This window comes from Lutra lutra, chromosome 3 (genome assembly GCF_902655055.1).
Source record: "Lutra lutra chromosome 3, mLutLut1.2, whole genome shotgun sequence".
Lineage (NCBI taxonomy): Eukaryota > Metazoa > Chordata > Mammalia > Carnivora > Mustelidae > Lutra > Lutra lutra.
In genome coordinates this window covers 28,976,789-29,002,765 of record NC_062280.1, presented here as the reverse complement: position 1 = coordinate 29,002,765, position 25,977 = coordinate 28,976,789, and the positions used below count along the sequence as shown (strand labels likewise).

At 49.3% G+C, this 25,977-nt stretch overlaps 1 protein-coding gene across 6 annotated transcripts; it reads right to left on the bottom strand.

Annotated features, from left to right (window-relative positions):
* Window positions 1-2,567: 2,567 nt before the first annotated feature.
* STK36 (serine/threonine kinase 36) lies at window positions 2,568-25,957 on the bottom strand. Of its 6 annotated transcripts, none has more exons than XM_047721046.1 (27): window positions 25,675-25,957; window positions 25,117-25,292; window positions 24,045-24,185; window positions 23,857-23,934; window positions 21,820-21,950; window positions 21,329-21,578; window positions 19,908-20,001; window positions 19,466-19,635; window positions 19,127-19,314; window positions 18,515-18,686; window positions 17,316-17,459; window positions 14,017-14,196; window positions 12,634-12,731; window positions 12,102-12,207; window positions 10,715-10,865; window positions 10,384-10,511; window positions 9,738-9,842; window positions 9,175-9,273; window positions 8,999-9,087; window positions 8,658-8,721; window positions 8,366-8,476; window positions 6,717-6,791; window positions 6,163-6,337; window positions 5,779-5,926; window positions 5,406-5,553; window positions 4,067-4,813; window positions 2,568-3,055 (listed from the first exon to the last, which is right to left on the bottom strand). In XM_047721046.1, exons 2-27 carry the CDS (start codon window positions 25,198-25,200, stop codon window positions 2,912-2,914), a joined length of 4,020 nt encoding a protein of 1,339 aa, XP_047577002.1. In that variant the 5' UTR covers window positions 25,201-25,292; window positions 25,675-25,957; the 3' UTR covers window positions 2,568-2,911. The 6 variants fall into 6 exon arrangements, with proteins under 6 accessions (XP_047577002.1, XP_047577003.1, XP_047577006.1 ...); XM_047721047.1 differs by having other exon boundaries at window positions 12,634-12,728; XM_047721050.1 differs by having other exon boundaries at window positions 18,515-18,614.
* Between the last annotated feature and the right edge of the window lie 20 nt (window positions 25,958-25,977).

Sequence of the window (25,977 nt, the reverse complement as noted above, 5' to 3'; positions counted from 1 at the left end):
CCACGTGGAGCATGTGGGTGGCTCCGATGGTAAAGCATCTGTCTTTAGCTCAGGTCATGAACCCCGGGTCCTGGGATTGAATCCCGTATCGGGGGAGCAGGGAGCCTGCTTCTCCCTCTGCTTCTCTCTCTCTCTCTCTGATGAATAAATACATAAAATCTTAAAAAAAAAATTCTCAAGTATGTAAAGGTAAAAGGACATGATACTTACAACTTACTAACAAATGGTTCAGAAAAATCTGGTAAAAGCAAATGTGGCAAAATGTTAATCAGTGAATTGGGGTGAAGGGTATATGCAAGTTCTTTGTAACTGTTCTTTCAACTCTTCTTTAAATTTTAAATTACTCCAAAACAGAGTGATTTTTTAAACTACAGCAATGACAAAATTTAAGAAGGAATAGGTAGGGGGTGCCTGGGTGGCTCAGTGAGTTAAGCCTCTGTCTTCAGCTCAGGTCATGATCTCAGGGTCCTGGATCAAGTCCCGCATCGCATCGGGCTCTCTGCTCAGCGGGGAGCCTGCTTTCCTCTCTCTCTCTGCCTGCTTGTGATCTCTCGAATGAATAAATAAAATCTTAAAAAAAAAAAAAAAGAAGAAGGAATAGGTAGAGCCAGTATGACAAAATGTTTTTAACAGCCAAATCTGTGGGATCAGGGCTTGGGAGCTCATGACGCTATTCTCCACTTTTAATGTTTGAAAACATGAACCTGCCTCTCACACTAGAAGAGTTGAAACAAATATACTCTCATTCACATGCAAAACCAAACACAGGCGCAAATCCTCGAACCTTCCAGACATTCTCTGAATTCTAGGCACTACTCAGACCATTCATCAAATCCACATCAAATCTTCTCAATACTTTGTGCAATGATATAAAAAGAAGTGACATTGTTTACATATTGCAAATCCCTTAGATTCTATGCTCTCAAGAATGGAAACGTGTCTCCTTATTATGCTCTCATGATATGATTAACTCTTTATGTGAAAACCTAAAAGGTTGGTATATTTAATTTCTCTACATCAAATTTTTTATGTACCAGACAAGCATGGTATTTCTAGCTAGTATTTAATGAATTATTTGGGGAAAAAGAATTCTTTGCTAAGGTAATTCTTCCTAGTTCATCTTTTATGGGGGAAAAAAAATCTAGATTTAAAAATACAATACCGGGGCGCCTGGGTGGCCCAATGGGTTAAGCCTCTGCCTTCGGCTCGGGTCATGGTCTCAGGGTCCTGGGATCAAGCCCCACATTGGGCTCTCTGCTTGGCGGGGAACTTGCTTCTCCCTCTCTGTCTGCCTGCCTCTCTGCCTACTTGTGATTTCTGTGTCAAATAAAAAAATAAAATCTTAAAAAAAAAATACAATACCGTATTTGCCTGAATCCAGACAAGTCTTATTGAAGTACTGTGGTTTTGCTAAAAACAAAAACAGGAGTTCTGATCTGTTAAAGATATACACCAAAGTACTTAGGTAACATCACATGTTTCCCAAGATTTGTTTTAGAGTACTTAAAAATAAATAAATAAAATTCTTGAATAGAAGAAGAATAGCTATGGCAGCTGTTGGAACCATAATGGAGTTCACAGAGTTCACGCCTCTACTTCTGGGTGTTTAAAAATTTCCAACGAATAGACTTCACATGTTCAAAACTGAACTTGAATTTTCCCACCCACTACCACTCCACTAATAGCCTTCTTCATTTTAGTTAATGGCAATACCATTCTCCCAATTGCTTAGGCCAAAAATCTGAGAGTCATCCTTGTCTACTTTCCTTTGTTCACACCCCCACATCCGGTCAGTTAAAAAAAATCTTATTTTCTCTATGTTCAAAATATATTCCATCCAAACTGGCCTTCCTCACAGCGCCTCAAGCATGCTTCCGTCTCAGGGCCTTTGAAGTGATTATTGTCTCTGCCTCAAATTTTCCCTCAGATAGCTGCATTCATTCCCTCATCTTCAAGTCTTTGCTCAAAGGTCATCTGAGTGAGGCCTAGCCTGACCATCCAACTCAGCACTCATCCTCTTTCTGTGCTTCATTTTTCTCCAGAGCTTTTCTCACCTCTCTATGTGCTATACAGAATTTACTGATTTTAGTAAGCTCATCATCTTTCCAACCAGAATGGAAGCCAGGATCCCGTGTGAACAGGACACAATTGCTTCTGGCACCCCACAGCAGCTGAGAGAGGAGTTGAGCCCCACCTTGACCTCTGACCCTGGCAGCTCCAAGCAAGGTAAGATATACATTCTATGCAAGAATTTACAAACAGAGGAAGGATAAGCAGAAGGCAGGCAGGAAGGCAAGAAGGCAAGAAAGAAAAAAAAAGGGAGAGAGAGGAAGACAGGCAGGCAGGCAGGCAGGGAGGGAAAGGAAAAAAGAAAGAAAGAAAAAGAGAAAAGAACGACCCTCCACCCTAACCCACAGACAGGAATGTGGGCTATGGGTCCGAGAACCATCCACAGCAGTGAGACAGGCTCTGTCCTTATCACTGTCCTGGGGCCAGTGTGCTAAGGTAAGAACCTGCTGGAAGGATTGTAGGAGCTCCAGAAAGCAAGAGAACTCCCAGATAGAAGATACATCCCTGATATCCAGGAGGCATGTTCTTGGGATTAAAGGCACATGATCAGAGAAAGAGTCTTCGATGTAGAAAAGGAAGGAATCTTCTGTGGCACCAACATCATGAAGTTTACTGGTTGAAATCAGTATCTGGGGAAAGGAGGGAGCTTTATACATAAATCTCTTCTAGTTTTTCATTCTCAAATCAGTTGACTTGCAGCTTATCTCTCTCTCTCTCTCTTTTTTTTTTTTTTTTTAGTCTCTTTAGCTCTTGGTTGAGTTGGTGTCTCATACAGTAGAAAAAGGAGAGGTTGGCAATAAGGGGCCAAAAAGGCTGGAGGACGGACCACAGGAATCTGAGATCACGTGCTGTGTGTTGGCCTCAAGAGGTGAATGAGTTTCCTGCAGTGTCTGGCAGAGGCGGGCCGGGGGTTGCTGGGCGCCAGTAACTGGTTCCCCAGAGAGAGCATGGCTAACCGCTCACTAGCCCCCAGGGACACCAGCACCTGTGGGACAGAGAAGAGATGACAGAACATGACATGGCCCAGCAATTCCCACTCTAGAAAAGAAAGAAAAAGAAAAAGAAAATGGGCTCTTGGGGACTCATCTTGATGAGACGGGGCTTATCAAGACCAGAGGTCTATTCCCGTTTGCTCTGGTTACATACCACGAAAGCGAGGCACCAAGGGATCCGCGCGCTCGTCCCCAGGAAGGGTAACACATGTCGTGGTGACAGTTGGTCAAAAGTGCGCTTCCCAGCCATGGATCCTGACCAGTGGGCCTTAACCTCGCTGCTACCAAGAATCCCTTTCCTTATTTCCCCACAGGGATTGCCAGAAAATCCTATCATTTATATCATCACCATCCTGTCAAAATGTCTGTTCCACCCGAGGCTACCGCACTGCACTGTAATAACTTGGACGTTTAGCTTTACCATAGGTAGATGTTTGGTTTCCTTTAGGCTACTTTATAGACAGGGTGGAAAAAGCAGAATAAAGCAGTGGTTACAGTATAGGGCTCAGGACTCTGACTCTTGAGCTCAGAAGTCCAGTCCCCCCAAAATAGCTTTGTAACTTGGACGAGTTCTCAAATTCTTAGTGCCTCAATGTCCTCACCTGCAAAATGGGGACTATAATGGCTTACACCAGATGATAAAGGGAAAATGATTAGCATGCTGCTTGTCACGTGGTAAGTGCTGAAAAAAGATGGGCTACCTGCTTCATGCCGCCCAGGATGAAACGCCTCTATGCCTCAAGATGGCCTAGTGTGTCCTCACCTCTATCCCACACAGCCTCAAGACGGAAACCCTGGTCTTTGAGATCGCAGAACTTCCCACTCCTTGGAGCCCTCTCCTGCACTCCTGCCCTTCTCCAGGGTGGGAGGTGGGAGAGGAGTGCTTCATTTCCCACTTCTGGACAGGGGGTCTGGGGGTATCCCAATGCCTTAAAGACTCCCTCGGAAAAATGTTGTGACATACAAGCCCACCATTGGGGTCCACAAGTCCCCCAGGGGTGTACCTGATGGATGCAGGGCTCCTGCTGGAGGCTCCGGAGGGCAATGAGGGCGGCCTCCTTCACATTCAGCTGTGGGTCCCCACAAGCCATCTCCAGGAGTCGCTGCGGTACTTGGCACTGTATCAGCTCTGCCCCCAGGCCCTCAGGCCCCAAGTTGCCCAGAGCCGACGCGGCGTTGCGCCGGATGCCGGCCTGAGGATCTCCGAGGAGCTGGGTCATACCGGGTACCGCGGCAGCCAAGGCCGGGCCCAGGGGACCCGCCTGGTAGGCTGCATTGCCTACAGCGAAGCTGGCACTGCGCCGCACGGCAGGGTCCTTGTCTCCAAGCCCCAGCAGCAGGAGGTTGAGCAGCCCAGCCTGGCTCTGCAGCGCCCCCCGCAGGGCCATGCTGTGCTGCAGCAAGTGTCCCAGGAGCCCATAAGTGCGGGCCCGCACGGAGTTCTCTGGGTGGCCCAGGAGACTCCGCAGTGGCCGATAGGATTCATCAGAGCCGGCCAGGAGTTCCTGGATAAAGGACAAGTGGCTGGGAGACAGCACTCGGGATGTGTGGGCCAGCAGCGAGAGAAGGTCGGAGGTGAGCACTGGCTGGTCACCCAGGAGGGCAACTGAGAAGAAGGAGATGACAGTTCGAGGGGAGGCAGCCACCACGTTCACGAATTGGTTGAGCGAGGAGGGATCCGTGAGGGCCAGGCGTGTGAGGAGACTGACAGGCAACTCAGCTTGAGGCAATGGAAGGTGGTGACAGCAGACCTGGGGAAAGAGGGGCAGGGGCAGCCGGCAGAAGGGGGTCAGGGAGAGGGAGCACTCATTGCAGCGAGCCAGCTCGAAGGAGCCCCAGCTCTGGCAGAGAGAACAGCCAAGCTAGGCTGAGAAATACCACAGGGAATGGGAAGACCTGAGCCAAGCCCTCCATGCGAGACGCAGTGTGGAGCCCAGGGGCACGGGTGTACGAGCATTCCTTGCTCTGCAAGGCCGTGCTCGCTCTGCCTTCAGAGGCCCACTGCTTAGTGCCAGCAATCGCCAGAGAGGTGACTCCTGGCTGAGGAGCTGGGTCTCCAGTGCCTAGACTGGGATGTCCTCCCCATGGAGCTCTGACGGATCCAGAAGAGGGACTGGTGGAGAGAGGAGGGGCCAACCCAGCTCCAAGCAGTGCCTCTGCTCAGGCCTGAGTGCTTTTTCCACTCCCAGCTCTTAGCTGGAGCCGGGCCTCCTCTCTTCCAGGGGCATGGGAGAGCCCTGGAGCTGCTGACAACTGAATAATTCGAGTACAAGAGGATGGCCATCTTCCCCCCTCACCGCTCCCCCCCCGCCGACTTTTGTGCCTGAGGAGCTTCCCATGTACCTGCAGCAGGTGGGCTGCGATTTCGGAGTCCACAAAGTCAGCCAAGACACCTCCGAGGAGGTCGTCATCCACGTCCAGGGCGAAGGGAAAGCAGAGGAGCTGGCAGACAGAGAGCACCACGAAGGGCAGAAATTCAGACCCGTGAGGCCTAAGGAGGGCAGTGCGGAAGGATTGGCTGGGTCTTCCTCACCCACCCTTTACCATTCTCTGCCCCCTGCTCAAATCTCCAAGCCCGGCTCCCCTTCCCCCACCTCATCAATCCCACTGCTCAGTCTCATAGCTCAAGCTGTCAGCTACGGCGCCTCCCCCGTCCCCTCCCCCGCCGTGCAGACCCTCCAGTCTGCCCAGTCTCCCTCCTCCAGCTCCGACTCACGCTCGGCCCAGAGGATGCAGGAAGCTGGGGGACAGCAGATGCTTCAAGGTGGACATGAGGGTACTTCCACGCTGCAACAGGTGGCTCAGGCATAACTGGGGCTCCTGGGTGAAGGTGGCCACGGCCAGGCTCAACAGGGCGGCCACGCCTGGAAACACCCAGAATGGAGACTCAGTGGAGCAGGCAAGAGGCCCAGGTGCTCCTGCTGCTTGAGGGCTCCCCCCACTTAGTCCCTTTCCCACCAAGCATAGCCTGCGCCATCCTCTCCCCAAGCGACAAGTCACAGTCATCTCTGTGGACTGACCCAGGGCTGGGCGGCCTCCTCTTGAAAAGGGGCCTCAATACTTTGGCCCCTCAATGGAAGTCACACTGATGGAAAGATACCTTGGGGGGAAATCAGTGTCCAGTCTGGCTCCGGGCTCTGTGGCCTGGACAGGGAGGGCTCCTCTTCCTGGGCAGACACCTCCTCGGGGAGCCTTAGGGCCATGGAGAAGCGGTGCCACAGAACGGTCCACATTTCTGAGCTAGCCACATCCCTTATCAGGCTGCCCTTCCCTGGCTGGAGAAGAAATTGAAGGAGGGTGGGTAGGGAGGTCGAAGTCAAACCTCAAACGTGCCTTTTTTTTTTTTTTCTTCCCACTCTTATCCCTGACCTACAAGGAAAGAGCATCCAAAAATAATTCCTCTGTTTTTCCCAATGACCAAGGATTTCCCTGTTGTCTGAGTTCCCTTTCTTCCCACATTTTAACCCATGTGTGTGTCTGCTGGAAACCAGGGAATTACAGCTCTCCTCCCCCACTGAGGAGGCAGCTGTGATTCCCCAGAAAGGGTCTGTGCTGAGGGCTATCACAGGTGGCATTCTAGTTGGACAGAAAAGGTGAATGTGGGTTGCTTTCATTCATTGTCTAGCGGTTCATCAACCTAGGAGGCACCCGCACCTGGGTGAGGAGGTGAAGCAGGAGGATGAGGAGGCCATCATAAAATCCACAGCCAGCCGGTGGGGTCAGCCGGACCTGTTGGAGAGAGGCAGGAAGAATGCAGGTCCCACACATGCAACTCCCGGTCAGGCAGAAAGAGCTCTTCCCCAGCCCGGGGCAGTGCGGACAGCTCTTCTGGACTCAGCAGTTTGGGTTCCCAACTGTTCATTCAATGACTACCTCTACCCCAGAGACACATAAGCTGTTAGGATAGGAAGATACTTGCTGGACAAGCAGCAAGGGCGGTGTGAGGATGGAGACGCGGTGGAGAAGGCCTTACTCTGCCTTCTAGAGGTAGAACACTGGTGAACTGAAAGTTTCAAAGGCAGTCAAGAGAAGGAGGTGGTAGGAAGGGACAGCATTCCAAGTAGAACTCATAGCATAAATAAAGCAGCTCATGAGGGATGATGGTGAATTTTGGAAGGGGTAAATCTGGGCACAGCTGGATTATAGAGCCCAGAGGAAACAGGTGAGCTTTGAGAAGAAGGTAAAGGAGTTTGGACTTTATCCCAGAAGCAGGGGAAGCCACTGAGCACTTATGCAAAGTCTACATGGGCAAGATTTTTGTCTCTTTTATTTACTGCTGTATCCTCCGAGCCCAGAATAGTGTCTGGTCCTCAAGACATATTTCTGTACTGGATACTTATTGGTTGAACAAATGATTAGACTTTTAAGAAAGCTCACCCTGGTGGCAGTGAAGAGAGTAGACAGGGGAGGAGAGAGTCTAGAAAAGAGATCCTTCGGAAGGCAAGTGCCACAGTCTAAGATCAATGATGTGCACACATTCTAAGGCAGGGCAGTGACGATGGTGGGCAGCAGAAGATCTGAGTGATGACAGGAAGGCAGAGCACATGGGACCTGGGGAACCATCTAGATGGGGGAATAACGGAGCAGAGGGCACAGTCTATGAGGACTCCCAGGTCGCTGACTGGGGCTCCTGGATGAATGGGAATGCCATCCCTACTTTCTCTCTGAAGTTCAACTTCATCTAGAAAAAGCAGGTGAGTGTCCTTACATTTCATGTGTCTCTCTTTCGAGCATGTTGTGCGAGGACATGCAAAGTGCTTTCTAAGTTATAAGGAATTCTGTGTCTATGGGGATGACAATCATCTGAGCACAAAGTCTATCCTTCCTTTTACAAAATGACAGAAATACGGATTTCCAGGTATCTAAAAACGAAGGCGGGGAAGGCCTTGAAAAAGAGAAAGCGACAAGGAGGCTACATGGTGGACCGAATTCCTGACGAATTCTCAGGACCCTAGCCATCTTTCCCATCTCAGTTAAGGAGAAGGAGGGGGGATGGGGAGTGCAAACTGCAGGCAGAGGAGAACAGATGAAGCTTTTGAAAAGATCGCAGGAGCTGCTGGAGGAGGGAACTAAAGTAGGCAGGAAATCTCATCCTCTGGTAAGTCGGGTCCCCCTCCCTCTCCCCTTCTTGGCCTGCCAATCTGGGCTCAGAGGGGGCTGTTATCTGGGGGCCGACAGAGAGGAAAGGAAAGACTCCTTGGCTCCTTTCCCACTCCTTGGTTTGCCCCAGGCGGGCTGGCGCTTCAGTCTCTTCCCAGAGTGGAGTTCTGGGTCTGCGTCATGTCCTCCCTGGCCCACCTCACCTCTGCAGGGGCAGACAGAGCATGCGACGCTGCGGCAATCCACTCCACAGGCTGGAGGTCAAAGGTCACCCCTTGCTGACCAAGTTGTCCCAACAGACAGGCTGCTGCACTCTGGGAGGAGTCAGAGGAGAAGGAAAGTCTGAGTCTGCACAGCAGGAAGAACATGCAGTCTCCGTCAGGCCCCATGGAATGCCTCCGAACCAGCTGCTGCTGAGACAGTGATGCCCATGCTCCCCCTGAAGGGCTGGATGGCAGGGGGAAAAGGAGAGGAAGAGAGAAGCCGAGAACTCACCACGAGAGAGACGATGTGTGAGTGGGTAAACAGAGTAGCAATCTCGTTGCCTAGCTTCTCCATTCTGGAAAAAGGGGATATGTCAAAGGGTGCTGCTGAGGGAAAGGAGGCTGGTGAGGGGCTTCCCTCCCCGCTGGATGGCACTCTCCCAGGGGCTGTCAACTGTCGCCAAAGCACAAAGTTGGTGGGACGCTAAGTCTGTTGTTTGTAGAGAAGACTTCACTCTCTCCATGCCAATCCCTCCTCAGCACAGGCTGCAGGGTGCCATTCCCCCAATCTGAAGTCAAGGTGAGCTGTGGGGATGGAAGATCCCAGAGGCAAGACCCCACTTCATGGCTTACCCGGAAGGCAGATCTTGCAACCGGAGGACAAGAAGGGACAGGAGATAAAGTGCCACTTCGGTAGCCTCTTCCCAATCCACGACCTTTACCTACAAGGGAAACCCTCAGATAGCAGAGCAGCTTCCCACTGAGAGAGTGGGGCCACCGCAATGCACCCGCCTATGTTGCCGGCCTACCTTGCCCTGGACCAACAACAACAGTGACTCCAAGGCCAGGGGCTCATGCCCTAGAAGGTGGCACAGGTGCTCGCTGACGTGGCAGCAGGAGTAGAGAACCTGAGGGAGTAGGAAGCAGTTGGTCAGTGAGGCTGAGCGACCCCTGGGCTTACAAGCAGGTTAGCCTCTCAATAGACCCTGTGTCCACCCCGGGGATCATAGAGAAGTCCAGGCCACTTCCACCTCTTGCCACAAGACACTGAGATCAGGCTACTTCTCTGTTCTGGTGAGCACTAACTAACACTGGGGCCATCTCGGTGGAATAGATTTAAAAGCAGAAAGGGACCTTCTCTGTCTCTGTCTCTCTCAGTCCTGGGGACCGAAAAGAAATCTGGGACACCTGGGTGGCTCAGTCAGTTAAGTGTCCAACTCTTGATTTTGGCTCAGGTCATGATCTCAGGGTCATGAGATCTAGCCCCACGTCCCATACACAGCATGGAGCCTGCTTAAGATTCTCCGTCTCCCTCTGCCCCTTGCCCCCCTAAAAAAGAACGAATGAACAGAGATCTGGAGGACAGGCATACCTTGAGGAGGTGGAGGCACAGGATGGGATGCTGCAAGCCAGAGATCAAGGACAGCCTCAGCTGGCTGCTGTCTTCAGTTAGCTGATTCGCCAAATGCCGAGAGATCTGTAGGGACACACCTAAGATCTCCATCCCCATCCCGTTCCCAAGATTCCCATCCTATTCCTCTCCTATCTTCAATGAATCAGGTTTCTCAACCCCTTGCTAGCCACCCTCCCTCAGGTTCACCAGGAACTTCAAACCTCATCCCACCCCCAGTCCCCATGGCCGATGGAGAACCAAAGGCCTAGTTTGGCCTAGTTTAGCCCTAGTGCAGGCAGGTGCAGAGGAAAGCATTGCTGGCTGAAAGGGGGCAGGAAATCTAAACCCTGAGCCCTTCAAGGAGCATCACGGGCAGCTTCGGATCAGCCACCCTGCCAAACGGGCAGTTTGTCACCAAGCTCTCTAATCGGCTAGCCAAGGGCTCTGGGATTCAGGGGACATCGTGTTCTATAAGTGGCCCAGACCCAGGGTGGGAGCATCTGTTTCTGGAAGTACAGAGTAAGGGAAAGCATGAATGCTTGTTTTTCTGCCTTTCTGAGGAGCTGAGGCCAGCTCCCTCATCTCCAGCAACCGGATGAGAGGAAGCAGACACTGCAGCTCAGACCTGCTCCTTGGCTTCCCAGCAGCTGGGCAGCCCCACTGGCGCAGTACAGATGGCCGCCAATGCAGAGGACATGGCTCCCGGCAGATCCTCGCTTTGCTCCCGCAACGGCTGGCTCACTTGGGGGGCTCCTATGGAGAAAGGCAAAGAACGCAGGGTTGGGTCTGGTTGTTTCTCTCAGCTCCCCATTCATTCTTCCAGTGCGCAGCTAGTTACTGAGCATTTGCCAGATGCCAGGTGCTAATCAAGGCAATGGCAGTTGGGGGGATGGGTAGGGACGCAGAGCCAGAGTTGCCCGGGAGTCACCAGAACCTCAGTGCTCTACTCCAGTTACCTGGGGGGCTGTGGAAAGGCAGCTGGGGAACCGTCAAGCCGTGGAGCAGCCCATCCAGCACCGCCCGCTGAGTCGTCAGCAGGCTGGAGTAAAAGGCTTTGGAGACAGTCCAGCTGTTCCCATCCATGGCTTCGCACAGAACAGTAAAGCACTAAGGAAGACAAGGGTGGGGTCAACGTGAGGGCAGCAGAAAAGTGATGGGGCTGAGGGTAAGGAGCAAGAAACCCCCGAGAACCTGAGAAAAAGAGAGAAAACCCAGAGGGACCAGCAGTGATGAAGTATTCCTTGCATTATAACTGTCTTCACATTTTGAGGATGGCAATTTTAGATGGCAAGCCTTCTATTCTCTGATCGGCTGCCTCCCAGATGATACCTCTCGAAGTGTTAGCTATAGACCATGAGCAAATGAATTCCTGGGGATTCCTGGGTCCCTCCCAACCCAGTGCTACTGGTTCAGAATTTTGGGTGGTAGGGTATTTATTCCAAACTCTCCATGCACTCGCAGCACCGTGACCTATAAGATAAATGCTAGCCGATAATGTGAGTCACTGATGCCCCAAATTTAGGTTAGACATTGAAAAAGCTTCCTAACTCGAAAGAGTTAAGGGATGTTAAACTAGGCTTTCAGACTAGAAGAGGTGGACTGGACTGCTAGCTGGAGGCTGAAATGCAGCCCAGATTTGTGTCCCCCACGGGGCTGGCCTGTTTGAACAATGACTAGGCAATTGCTTACTTCCTCACTGATGTTCCTCTCTAACTCCTCTGAGATCCGTCAGAACCCAGCTATCTTCTTGCTCCATTCTCCATTCTCCTGTCCCTCACTTCCATAGTCCAGGGATGAGAACCCACTAGTTTACTGGTCCATAGGACAAATAAATTTGGGAAATACTAGCCCATCTGCAAGTCTCTTCAAGAAGGAATACTTCAACTTGTGGTTCCCTGAAAAAGGCCACAGGGCTTAATGCCTCTAGATCTTTATATATGCTGTGCCTTCTGCCTGGAATGTTCTCCCTACTTCCTGCCTCACACACCAACAAACTTTTATGAGTTCTTCAAATCCTAGCAAAGATAATTTCTTTCAAGATTTCTTCTAGGACTCCCCAAGTAGCATTAATCATACCTTCTTCAGTGGTGCTTCTGTATTTCATACAAGTTTTATACAAGTTCTAATATACTTCTCACACTGTTGTCCTTGATCATTTTTCATCTCCTCTACTAGATTATTTCCAGTCTCTTGAAGGCAGGGATTTCTCTTACCCATATGGCACACAGTTGGGAAATGTTTGTTGTATTAACTCAACCTAACCGTCTGTAGTTATAAGAAAGGGGAAGGGAGAAGCATAGGGAAAGACATCAAGATGGAAATCTGGACAAGGGAGCAGATTACCATAAGGCTATCCCTCCGCAAGGTCTGCTCAGAGTCATCTGGTTGGGCCAGCAGTTTCCCCAACAGGTCCAAAAAGAGGTTGGCGGCCTCCTGAAACACCTGTAGGCTGGGAAAAAATAGCCCGTCTCCCTAAGAGCCCACATGTGGTAAAGGGGTCAGTTCTGGGCAGACAGGAGAGTCCCTGCAAAGGAACATCTCAGAACACTCCCTCCTCTCTCTCCTGCTGAACACACAGTCTGCTATACACACCCTCCTCATTCCTTCTTTGCCATTTCCTCTAGGTCATTCATATTGTGACCCTTCCCTTTAGTGTATGGGGACCCTTAGAGCCTGCAAGTCTTGGGGTGAACTTAAAGGGGTCTCGGGGTCCTTAGGAGGATTAGCTAGACTCCCAGCTGACTCCCAGTCAGACAGCCGATCCCTAACCCTTCGGCTTCTCCTTACTCAGCCTCCTCCTAACAGAGTGGGGAAGAAATGGGGGTAGAAATCGAAGCCAAAGTGGCCAATGGAGCAGAGCTGGCTCTTGTCCCACCTGTCACCTGTCTGGCTCCTCTCCAAATTGAAGGTGCAGCCAAAGTAGGCCTGAATCACAGCCATCAGGTCCCGTGAGAAGGTCCCATACCAACACTGCTGCCAGGGAAGAGGACGGAGAGTGAGGGCGACGCAGACGATGGAGACGAAGAAGAGAAAAAGCAGTAAAAAAAAAAGAAAGAAAGAAAGAAAGAAAGAAAGAAAGAAAGAGAGAAAGAAAAGAAAAGAAAAGAAAGAAAAAAGAAGTCCGATATCCAGTCAGGTTGACCGAACAGGAAGGGGCAGAGGGAAGAGGACCACTGGACAGAGAAGGGAAATCTAGAGGTAACAAAGTGGCGGCCAGTGGCGGGTAAACAGCCTGAAAATGTGTCCGGTTTGGCCTGAATAGCATTCAGGAGTCTAGGAGGCTCTGTTTTTCAAAATAGCTCAAATTGTTCTCTAAATTCCTTAAAAACGCTTGAGGTTAGTACTCATGAGCAGAAGGCCACTTTCAGCTGCCTGAGCCGAGGCCCCGTTAAACGTTTCCATATTCTCTCCTCTCAGCCCGGCCACAGCAGAACACAGCATGGGGAGGGAGGAATTCCGCCTCTGACACACTGAGCCTCAGTCCTAGCTCCTCCACTCATCGTCCCTGTGACCATTTATAAGTTAGTGCCTGTGTATGAGTTGGTGAATCTCTGAATTTCAGTACTCGGTTCTACAAAATCAGGGCAATGAAAGCCTAGGATTTAACATTCCAAAACACAGTGCTCTACAGAGTGGGAAACTGTGCATACAAATCCAGATTTCTAGCTCCTTTCTTTTCTTTCTTTCTTTTTAAAAGACTTTATTTGGCACAGAGGGAGAGAGAGAGCAAGCATTCAAGCAGGGGGAGCAGCAGAGGGAGAGGGAGAAGCAGGCTCTCTGCTGAGCCCGACATGGGGCTCAATTCCAGAAGCTTTATCACGCAACCAAGGAGTAGTTCCACTGAAAGCAGATGCTTTCTGACTGAGCCACCCAGGCGCCTCTGGTTTTCCAGCTTCTCTTAGAAAACTGGAAGATCTGATAACACTGGGCCCATGTTCTCACGTGGCAACAGTGAGCCGGAGCAGAGGGGATGTCCCATTCAGACTGGGCACAGGCTCTCTAGTTTACCATATTCCCCACTGCTCATACGGTCATGCATACGGTCTACTTCCCTGCGTGACAGGATCTGTCTGGCCTCAGAGGGCAGCAGGGTTTGCGACTCATTATCTACTAACTAGACAGGAGGAAAGAAAAGAAAAGGCAGCGGGCCAAATAGAAATCCAAGGTGGAGAAACGGAAGAGGAGGACATCTGAAGGAGAGAAATCCCAGGTGAAGAAACTCCTTGAAGTCTTCCGAGGCTCCTGGCATAGGGCTTACCTGCTGGATACTGCTGCTCTCCTGGCTGTATCTGAGCAGGCTGAACAGGAGGCCAGGGAGACCCGCCTCGCGGCAGAATGAGTACAAGGGAACCGAGTCACAGCAGCTAGACAGAAGACTGCTCAGGACCCGGAGTGCCGGGAGGATCTGGGATGCACCCTCCAGCACGCCTTTCAGGATCTGGGTGACAGGAGGGAAACACACAGGAATCGATATTATCAGAGGGAAAAGGAGAGTCACAGATACCAGTGTCCCTAATGAGCGGCCAAAGCAGACCAGATGTTCCCACTCCTTTCCTTGGGTCTAAAACCCAGAGAAGGAGAACAGAGAAAAAGAGACTCGACCAAGGGAAAGGGGACCTCCCCTCCATCTCTGTGGGACCCAGTGCCATTCTTTTTTTTTTTTTTTTGAAAGTTTTATTTATTTTACTTATCATAGAGAGAGAGAGAGAACAAGCAGAGGGAGCGCAAAGGGAAAAGCAGACTCCCCATGAAGCAGGGAGCCCAATGCGGGACTCGATCCCAGGACCCTAGGATCACGACCCAAGCCAAAGGCAGGTGCTTAACTGATTGAGCCACCCAGGCGTCTGTCTCCCCAGTGCCATTCCTATCTGCTCCTTCCCTTCTCCAGCCCTTCACCTTATACATACACACACACACACACACACACACACACACACACACACGCATGCACGCACACACGCACTTCCAAAGATATAAAACAACAGACACAAAACAATGTCATTCAACTCCAGACAGATAAAACCGAATTATCTAACTCTAAATCAGGGCTTGACTATGACCCACAGGCCAAATCCGGTCTGCCACTTATTTATACATAACCTGCAAGGTAAGGGCACTCTGATACTTTCGAAGAGTTGTTCTTCAAAAGTTAACCCTTCAGGAAAGAATAACATTTACATCAAGTGCTTTACGTCATTCACCATTTCTAAATCTTTTCACTTATTTGCTTATTTACTCTTTACAACCATCCTGCCTAGTAAACACAATTACCCATTTTACAGAAGACAAAACTAAAGCCTCTAGATAGGTTAAGGGGTCAATTACCACACAGCTGAAGAGTAGTTCAGCTGGAATTCGAGTCCACAAGACTTACCCTGGAGGCAGAATTTTCACCGGCCTCCCTACAGACGCCACCACCCCACTACAAGGACAGCATGGAAGGGCCAGGGGGAGGCAAGGTCCAAGGCAATTCAATGGGGAAAGGAGAGTCTCGGACCAAGGGTGCTGGGATGACTGTAGAGCCCCATGCAAAAAGATGAACTTAGATCCCTACCTCACATTATATATAAAAAGTAACTCAAAATGGGCGAGAGACCTAAATGGTAGAGCTCCAACTAAAAAGCTTTTAGAAGAAAACACAGGAGGAAATCTTCTGGGCTTTGGGTTTGGGTCTGGAAAAGATTTCTTCCACATAACACCAGAAGCATCATCCACAAAAGAAAAAAATGGTAATTGGATGTCATTGACATTCAAAACCTTTGTGCTTCAAAAAACACTCTTATGAAAGTAAAAGAACAAATCACAGACTGGGAGAAAATATTTGCAAACCACACTGTGATAAAGGTCTTCTATCCAGAATATACAAAGAACTCTTACAACTCAAGGGGACAAACAACCCAATTTAAAAATAAGCACAAGAACTGAATAGATATTTCAGCAAAGAAGATAATACAAAGGGCTAATAAGCACATGAAAAGATGCTCCACATGAGTTATTAGCAAAATGCAAATTAAAATGACAATAAGACATGATTTCGCATTCACTAGAAATGGCTGTGATAAAAACAGACAATACATGCTGGCAAGAACATGGGGACACGGAGACCCTCACATGGTGCTGGTGGGAATACAAAATGAGGCAGCCACTTTGGAAAATAGTCTAGCAGCTTCTTAAAATGGTAAATATAAATTACCATACAACCCAGCAATTGCAAAATACCCAAGAAATAAAAATGAAAACGTATGTCCACACAAAGACTTCCATGTGAATGTTCATGGCAAAATCACTCATAAAAGCCAAACAGTGGAAACAATTCAAATGTCCATCAACTGGTGAATGAATAAAGAATATTAATTATGAATACCAATTAAGTAAAATGTTACCCTTTTAAAAAGAATCTCGTTTTTCTCATTAGTACACCTGTATCAGAAACGTCTGTATATTTATTATGTCTACATTTTAAATTTCATCAACAAATTTTTTTTTTTTTTAAGATTTTTTATTTATTTATTTGACAGAGAGAAATCACAAGTAAGCAGAGAGGCAGGCAGAGAAAGAGGAGGAAGCAGGCTCCCCGCTGAGCAGAAAGCCCGATGTGGGGCTCGAACCCAGGACCTGGGATCATGACCTGAGCCGAAGGCAGCGGCCCCAACCCACTGAGCCACCCAGGCGCCCCATCATCAACAAAATTTTTTTATTGAAATTCGATTAGCCAATATATTGTACATCACTAATTTCAGATGTAGTGTTCAGTAATTTTTCCGTTGTGTATAATACCCAGTGCTGATCACATCATCATCCATAAAAATTATGTGGAAAAGTGCTCTCTCTCATTATAGAAGTACTCAATAATATCCTCCATTTTTGCCTTTTACTCTTCAATGCCCAAAATGTTTACCACCCAAGTTTGCCAACCCCTGCTTTAAATGAATGCCTTTCCCTTCAGAAAGAGAAAAGAGGCCTGTTTTCTTTCTTTCTTTTTTCAAGATTTATTTACTTATGGGCACCTGGGTGGCTGAGTCAGTTGGGCATCTGCCTTTGGCTCAGGTCATGATCTCAGGGTCCTGGGATGGAGCCCTGTGCCAGGCTCCCTGCTCAGTGGGAAGCCTGCTTCTCCCTCTGCCTGCCCCCTGCTCATGCTCTCACTTGCTACCTCTCTCTCTCTCAAATAAATAGAATCTTTATTTAAAAAAAGATGTATTTATTTATTAGAGCAAAAGAGAGAACGTGCATGCTCAGTGGGTGGAGGAGCAGAGAGGGAGAGAAGAATGGGAAGCGGACTCCCCACTGAGTGTGGAACTAGAGGCAGGATTACGTCTCTCCATCCTGAGATCATGACCTGAGCTGATACCCAGAGCCGGACACTTAACTGATTGAGCCTCCCAGGAGCCCCCTTTGCTTAAGGATTGATGTGTTACTAAAGGAGGCCAGCAAATCTTGAATTAAATAGATAAAGTGAAAGAGAACTGAAAAGGGACAAACTTTCTATTTCTCGTGTTTTTTAATGCCTCATCTGTGACCACAATAGTCTGAAATTCCATTCCGTGGGCCCATTACCTGCCCCCCGGCCTCGTGCAGCTGGCCTTGGATGCGCTGGCAGAAGTCAGGATTGCACAGCAGAGTGAGTGGGGCCTTCAGCTGGACAGGCACTGGCTCCACGGTCTCTAGTAGGTGCTGCCACTCATCGTCGCTGTCTGGCTCCTGAGGCATAGGGGGGTGAAAGAGGTCAGGAGCATGTCGGGTTCAAGGACAGTAGCGCCCAGCCTGGGGAATTAGGGAGTAAATGCAAGAACCAATGAGTTCTTCAGCACAGATGTATTCATTTCAACCACCGGTTTCAAAAGGTAGAGCTGGCAGTATGAGAGGGGTCTTGAAAAGTCTCTCCGAAAACACGGGCACAAGTTCATGAAGAGATACCTACAGACAGGTCTATTGCAGCATGGTTTATGATTAAAAAAAAAAAAAAAAAAAGGAGGGGCGCCTGGGTGGCTCAGTGGGTTAAAGCCTCTGCCTTCAGCTCAGGTCATGATCCCAGGGTCCTGGGATCGAGCCCCACATCGGGCTCTCTGCTTCGCAGGGAGCCTGCTTCCTCCCCTCTCTCTCTGCCTGCCTCTCTGCCTACTTGTGATCTCTGTCAAATAAATAAAATCTTTAAAAAAAAAATGGAAATGTCATAAGGCCAATCAGTAAGGGAATAAGAAATCATGGCACATCCATCTTAGGAAATATTGTGAAGGTACACAGGAATTCTTTGTGGCATCCTCACAATTATAATAGTTTGAAACTATTACAAACAAAACATTAAAATCCCCCAAAGATGACATGTTCAGATGTAGAAGGATCTCCAAAACAGATCATATGGTAAGTGAGGCATGATGTAAAACAGTACTTGCGGTGTGAACTCGGGTGATAAAAAATGGCCAAACTATAGATTTCTGTGTGCATATACGTATCTGTAAAAATTCAGCAAGTTTAGAAAAAGAAAGGTTAAACTATCAACAGCAGACACCACTGGGATTGGGGTGAGGCTCAAAACGGACTTTCATTTTTACCCATGTGTTCCAGTTTTTGCTAATTACATGTTCAGATGTTATGCAATTATCCTATGAATCTACAAATTGATGATAAAAAAGAAATTTTTAACACAAGGGGAGCTCATACCTGGGATAGTTGGAAATCACTGTTCTAGAAAAACATCTACCCGGACCCAACATCCCACGGCAGGGTCAAGGCCAAGAGGAGCCCCTAGGGCTTACCTCATTTTCTAGGTCCACTGCATCAATGCTCCTCTGGCCCACCACATCTGGTCTCGGCTCTGGAAGAATATGTTCACAGTCCTGGGCAATCCGGTTTTCCCTGCCAGAGGAACAGCAAGTAGGAGGAGTTCCAGACCCGTGATGCTCAGGGTTCATTAACATGTCCATCGTTCTGGGTCCAAGGTAAGAATGAAGAACAAGCCATACAGGATCAGAGCGGGGAGAGCTTTCTTCTAGGATAGGCCAGGACAGGATGTTGACCACTCCACACATGTCCTTAACTGTCCTTCCACTTTGGATCTTACTCTCAAGTCTACCTTGGCAGTTTCCACCTGTAGCTCTCAACTCAAATAATCTTCCCTTTTGCATGGAAACAATTCTTTCCTTCTCAGTTAATGTACAATTGAGGCATAGAGAAAAGAAAATTCCCACAATTCCCGATGAATCAGGAAAATATCCAGAATCAGAATTCAAGAACCCAGGACTCGGACTCCCAGGGCCCTGCCCCATGAGACGGTGGCTAGTGACAGCACCATGTTGTATTTGCTTTGGCTAAAGCCGAAGATCTGCAAGATACTTTACTCCATAAATCCCTAGCTATCCCCTCCTCACCGAGGTGCAGGGGTGGCCTCTCCAGCCCCCCACTCAGCCCAGCTGCTCTTCATTTCTGAGGCCAAGATCCCAGCCAAGAGGCCTGGTTCCTGAGGAGTGGCTCTTAGTCTAGGCAGAGGGGCTGTGCCACAAGCCATCTTGCTGATCCTGTCCTCTTGCTCAAGGGCAGGTCCTGTGTTCTGGTGTTTCTGTGGGAAGTGGGCAGGAGACACTGAATCAAAACTATTTGGTTGCCATAGGGCAATACGAATCCTACTTGTGGTCCTTCCTTAACCTTCCTTCTCCAACATCCCCAGTTACTAGCCTGGTCATGTCACCCATCCCCTCTGTCCCACATACCTTCTGCTTGGCCTCCTCAGCCATACGCTTACAGGCTTGTCGCAAGATGCGAGACTGATTGCCCTTGGGGGCCAGCCGATGTACCTGTTGGTCCTTGAGGACCTGAAGTTCTGGTGGTAGGCGACTGGTGAATGGGGTGCCCAAATCTGGGTTTCCTGATTCAGTTATTACTACAGGGAGGAAAGAAGAACACGTGATCACACTAGAGCTGTGCCACCATCTCCACTTGGCCAGAGACAACTTCCGTGTCTTCAGGCTTCTGTGGAAGGAAACCATTTTGACAACATGACAAAGAGGGAGTAGGGTGGCAAAGATTAGGCAAAGGGCAAGGGAGAAAGTTCGAGCTGGTAGAGTAATGCACTGCATCCAGACCCTGGGGAATGCGGGCAGATGGGGAAGAGCCTGGGGAAGTACCAAAGCCCTGGGAACCGTAAGGACTCACTGGTGACACGACCAGCTATAAAGGGGTGATGTAAGAGGTCTGGCCAGGACAGACGCTGCCTGGGGTCCTTGGTGAGCAGCCCCTGTAGAAAGCTCTGTGGAGAGAAAAGAATACCTCATGGGTCTTCGCTTTCCTATAGGTTCTCTTTAACTCACCAGCAGAAGCAGGAAACCAAGACTCCGGGGTCCATTCCTTCAGTAAACTGGCTGGTCTTGACCACCCTCTACTCCTATCCGTAGGCCTCATTTCCCTGGCTCCAGGAACAGACTTCACTGCCTCCCCTCCGGGAGAGCCCCCTGTCCTGTCCAAAGTCATTCTGGCATCTTCACAATCACCTTCAGAAGGCAAACATTCAAAGGAGTCCAAATGGCTCACTGTGCCCTCCCTCCAATGGCGGGCTTGTCTGCTGGGCGGGAACAGATGCGTTAGTGGTGAAGAGCAGACTCACACTCAAGTCATTGCGTACAGACGGGTTTGGGAGCCCGCCAACACAGAAATCCTTCGGCAAGTCTTCATATGGTGGTGGGGAAGGGAGACTGCCTCTGAAAGGGGCACATCTGTTATGAGGTATCCTTGGGAACATCCTCAGTTGGGCCTCAGATGGGAACAGAAGGTACTGGTAGCTGATGACCACTGTTCTAAAACAAGGTGTCATCTGTGGCTCTCGCTGAACGAAGATGACTGCATGTTGGCTCTGAGGGAGAAGGAATGGCCTATCGCCCACTTAAGTTTCTTTTGTTTAGATTCTTTCTGATAATTACTGGAGCTTCCCCAACTAAAGAGATTGGGGAGAGACTTGTCCCTTTTCCTCTTAGAGCAAAGGAAAGTTATAATGAGACTACACTCTGGGAAAAGGTTGCATTTAAATTCCACTGAGGGCCCAAATTTTGCCCTAGATAAGAAATAAAAAGGGTGAACTCTTCTTTCTCCCTCCCTTCCTCATCCTCCCCTCCCCCACTGTGAGTTCGCTGCAATCAGAGGGCACCACCTCTGTCACCTGCCCCTAATAGCTGAGCTAGTCCCACTGGCTCTGGCCATTTGAATGTCTGAAGATTCCTTCTTTCAGGAAGAAGACTAGAAGTTCTGTGGGCAAATCTAGATACCATCTGGACCTTGCATCTGATAGGAAATAAGTGGGACAGAGAGTGTGTAAAAGAACAGCAGCTGTCCCTGGTGGCTTAAAATTACCTTTCCATTGAGATAAAGAATAACCCGCCCCAAGAAGGAGCTGCTAGGTCCAAGTTTGGTGGACCTTAGAACAGCCTCCCAGAATCAGTCCCTAGAGGAGAAAAGCAAGGCAGCTGGGCCCAGCTTCTGTACTCATTAACAGCAAAATCTTGCCCCAGATTTTGGAAAAGGGAACAGGGGCAGAGGAAGACGGGTTTCTGATGCAAAGTGAACTCCCTTTCTACATTCATTACCTTGAAGCAAGGACTAATGGCGGTCGGCCAGCGCACAGGGTCCTTGAGGATGAGACTGACCAGCTGAAAGATGCTCGTCGTGTAGAAGGGAGGGGTGCCCACCGCCAGCTCATACAGTATGCAGCCCACGGACCAGAGGTCTGCAGTGTGGTCGTACGGGCGCTCTTCCACCAGCTCTGGAGACATGTAAAGTGGTGTGCCTTTGATGGACGTCAGCACCATTGTGTTGGTGCTCATCGCCCGGGCGAATCTGCGGGAGATGATGGAATGGAAACGGGAAGAGAGAACGTGAACAATACAAACCAGCCCTGGTGACCACCGCCTATCACTGCGTGAGTTATCCCAAACCTATACAGACAGCACCTTCCTAAACACCTGATGGGAATCCCAGTCTCCAGCTCGGCTTCTACAGTGAGGCCCAGGGAAGTCAAGCATATGGTCTAACACTCCCGGCAGAATGAGAGGCAGCGACGGAAGGTCAGACCTCTCACCCAAAGTCACAGAGCTTGATGCCACCACCCTTGGCAAGAAGGATGTTCTGAGGTTTCATGTCTCGGTGGAGAATGCGGTGGGAGTGCAGATAGTACAGAGCGGACACCAACTGGGCGGCAATGGCCTGAACCTAGGGGTCACACAGGTAGGAGAAAGAAAGGAGAGGTCAGAGGAAGGAACCTACTGAGGAACCCAAAGACACTTCCCTATATTATTGATGTGATCATCTCTTCTTTTTCTTTCTTATAGAGCTTCCCTTGACACCTGCCTTAGTTCTTGCCCCCCATTCATTCATTCTTTCATTTGTTCACTCACTCGTTGAAGAAAAACAACCATGGATGGACAGATTATCCCATGCCTCTCAGATGCATCATTTATAAGCTGATGATAATACCACCACCTCCTGGGGCGCCTGGCTGGGTCAGTCATTAGGTGTCTGCCTTTGGCTCAGGTCATGATCCCAGGGTCCTGGGATTGAGCTCTGCATTAGGCTCCCTGCTTGGAGGGAAGCCTGCTTCTCTCTCTCCCACTCCCCCCGCTTGTGTTCCCTCTCTCGCTGTCTCTCCCTCTCCCTGCACCCCCATCAATTAAATAAATAAATAAAAATCTTTAAAAAAAAATAATAATGATACCACCTCCTGCATCGGGATCCCTGCTCAGCAGGGAGCCTGCTTCTCCCTCTCCCCCTGCTCCTGCTATCTCTCTCACTCTCAAATAAATAAATAAAATCTTTTTTTTTTTTAAAGATTTTATTTATTTATTTGACAGAGAGAGATCACAAGTAGACGGAGAGGCAGGCAGAGAGAGAGAGAGGGAAGCAGGCTTCTTGCTGAGCAGAGAGCCCGATGTGGGACTCGATCCCAGGACCCTGAGATCATGACCTGAGCCGAAGGCAGCGGCTTAACCCACTGAGCCACCCAGGCGCCCCAAATAAATAAAATCTTAAAAAAAAAAAAAAAAACCACCTCCCTTATAGGGTTAGTACAAGGATTAAAGAAGTTACAGCACACCATGCTCAGAATGGTATCTGGCACTTAGTAAGCCTTCAATACACATTAGCTATTGTTAAATAAAACAAAGTCCTTTTTCTCAAGAGACATGGTCAAACAAATAAGATACACAAAATGAGCAAGATGATGACTTACAAATAATAATGCTCAGAGGGAGATGGCACGCTTCAACAGGATATCCGGAGGGGGTCTACTTGCTAGGTACAGAGAAATCCCTAGAACAAGTGTGGCTGGGGAACATGTTTGTCCCAATCCCGCTGTTAACCACTAAATCTTGGTGGTGGATCCTGCCTTCAGCACAACCCTTACCCTTTCCTGCCCTCTTGATACCATCACACTAGCTCTTCTTCCCTAAAGGTGCTTAGTGACATCAACAGCATTACTAATAGCTAACTAGGGGTACCTGGGTGACTCAGTCAGTTAAGAGTCTCCCTTTGGCTCAGATCAGGATCCTGGGGCCCTGGGATCAAGCCCTGTATTGGGCTCCCTGCTCAGCAGAGAGCCTGCTTCTCCCTCTCCCTTTCAGATCTTGGAAGGGAAGGGAAGAACCTACTGTTCTCCCTGCTTGTGCTCTCTCTCTCTCTCTCTCTGTCAGATGAATAAATAAAATCTTAAATAATAATAATAATGATAACAATAGTTAACTATGTTGAATGCTGTGTGTCAGGCACTCTTTTAAACCCTTTACATGGATTAATTCACGAACCTTCACAACAGCCTCATGAGACAGACATTATAATTATATCCATTTTTTAAATGAAGAAACTGAGAACAAAGAGGTTAAAGTAACTTGCCCCTGAAGAACCAGCTAGAAAGTGGCAGGGTCAGCCTTTGCACTCTGAGACTTTGGCTCCAGTGTTCACATAATTTCCTGGCATACCACACTGTCTCCATTTACACCCAGAGTCTTGCATTTTCCTTGGGAGTTTTCAAAATGGTAACTCTCAGTGCCCTCAGCTTTCCCTATCAGTCTCTTAAGCTGAAAAGAGGTCAGGGGAGGGGAGAAGTTTGAGCTAGGGAACATACCTGGTCTTCAGGAAGTTTTCCGTCATCTTCCAAGATCTGAAAGAGCTCTCCCTCAGCGTAGTCTGTCACCACCACCACCTGCAAGGAGAAGGCAGAGGTCCCGATGACTCCAGCTTGATACATTCTGAGGCCGGGAAATTTCTGGGACCGTTCTTTTCCGGGAAGGGTGACCCAAAACCGAAAGGCACCTCTTTGTCCGTCTCAAAGCTGTCAAGCATATGTACAATGTTGGGATGCCGCAGACCCCGCATGATTTCAATCTCTCGTTGCAGATTTCTCAGCTCCTTCTCTGAGCGTCCCAGTTTTGGAATGAACTTCAGGGCCACCACCTGTCAGTGGTAAGATGAAAAAGAGTAAAGGCCTAACCACACTATTGAAACATTCACCTGAGAGCTCCAGAATTCAGGCTTTCGATTGTGAAAGCAAATTCTCATTCCTCACCAGTCTCCTACTCCCCTTCCCCATGGTACCTTGGCCTTATCCAGCTCCTCCACCCCCCCCCCCCCCCCCCCCGCCAACCCCTTGCCCTAGGAAACACCAGCCTTGGCCAGACAGATCCCTTTGGTGGCTTCTGGGAGAGGTGTTCTGATCTGGGTAAAGAACTCTGATTTAAGAGATTTAGGGGAAAGAGGGGCGCCTGGGTGGCTCAGTGGGTTAAGCCACTGCCTTCGGCTCAGGTCATGATCCCAGGTCCTGGGTTCAAGCCCCACATCGGGCTTTCTGCTCAGCAGGGAGCCTGCTTCCTCCTCACTCTCTGCCTGCCTCTCTGCCTACTTGTGATTTCTCTCTGTCAAATAAATAAATAAAATCTTAAAAAAAAAAAAGAGATTTAGGGGAAAGAGAAGGAAGAAACAATGAGGAAAAAAGAACAGAGTTCAAGTGGTCAATCTCTTCTTACATGGTATGATAGAGGAAAATTAACAGTAAACAAAATTTATTTATTGTTTACTATATGGCAGACACTGTACTAGTATAGTAATTCAGCACAAATCACATTTAATCCTCGAACTCCATTAATCAGATACTACTCATAATTATCCTTATTGTAGAGATGAGGAAACAGACACAGAGTTTAAGTAACTTGTTCAAACTACTTATCTAGGATCTGAACTCAAGTAATCCAATATTAGGGCCCAATACTCTGTGAGAGGAATGAGGGAGTCAGTTCCTCAGGAACACAGGTCGGTATTCTGGTCCCATTTTCCACCGTGGCTTTAAGTACAGAATCCCACCCAAGAGATACCCCTCTTTGTTCACCACCTGAGCACTGTATTTTCTTCGACCCTTGTACACCCTCCCAAAGGAGCCTTCTCCAATCATCTCCAACACGTGGTACTTTTCCATGACAGAGGTTTCAGGCTCCCTCAGAAGAAAGGAGGTAGAGATGGTGGTGAAGGGCTACAGCTCCCGGGGACAGTTCCACACATCTAGGAGGCCTGGTTCGGGCATGGAAGAAAGGTTAATTAATGTTAGCCACCTTGTCTTTTCCTTTTTCATAATAATCAGCTCTCAAAAACATCGTAGGGTAGAGATCTTGGAACGAACAGAGCGCCTCTTGTCGTTCTCCCTCCCTTTCAGCCACCTCCTGTCCCCCAGGCCAATCTCGTTCCCACCGGACCCCGAGTCCCCCTTCCACCTCCACGCAGCCCCGCCCACCCGACCCCTCCCCCTGTCCCTCTTCCTCTCCCTCTCCTTCTCCCTCGCTTAACCGGCCTCGCCCCTCAGGCCCCGCCCCCTCCTCCCAGCCTCGCCCACCCGACCCCGCCCCCCTCCGCCCAGCCTCGCCCACCCGACCCCGCCCCCTCCATCCAGCCTCACCTACGGACCCCTCTTCTTCCAGCCTCTCCCAAGCTCCTGACACCTCCAGGCTCCTCAGCACCCCTCCCACGCCCCCTGCCCGCGCACTTCGCAGACCGGAGCCCCTCTCTCACCCCCAGCCTAGGAGCTTCAAGCTCCTCAGGCCGAGGAACGTCGACCCAGGCCTTCAGCCCCGCCCCTTCCGGCTGCCTGCAGACTTTGCCTGACTTATAACTCTTCTCCACCCCCACCGCCGGTCTCTTTAGACTCCCACTGCTACGAGCTGTACTCGCGGGAACTGGTCAGGGAGGTATACAGGACGAA

What these genes read in the sequence shown, in the direction of transcription:
- STK36 (XM_047721046.1), bottom strand. Translation starts at nt 25,200, where the DNA reads ATGGAAAAGTACCACGTGTTGGAGATGATTGGAGAAGGCTCCTTTGGG. An exon ending in TGCTTCACCTCCTCACCCAG is followed by an intron (nt 6,338 to 6,716) that starts GTGCGGGTGCCT and finishes TTTCTTCTCCAG; the next exon opens with CCAGGGAAGGGCAGCCTGAT. An exon ending in TCGCAGCCCACCTGCTGCAG is followed by an intron (nt 4,814 to 5,405) that starts GTACATGGGAAG and finishes CTCTTTCCCCAG; the next exon opens with GTCTGCTGTCACCACCTTCC.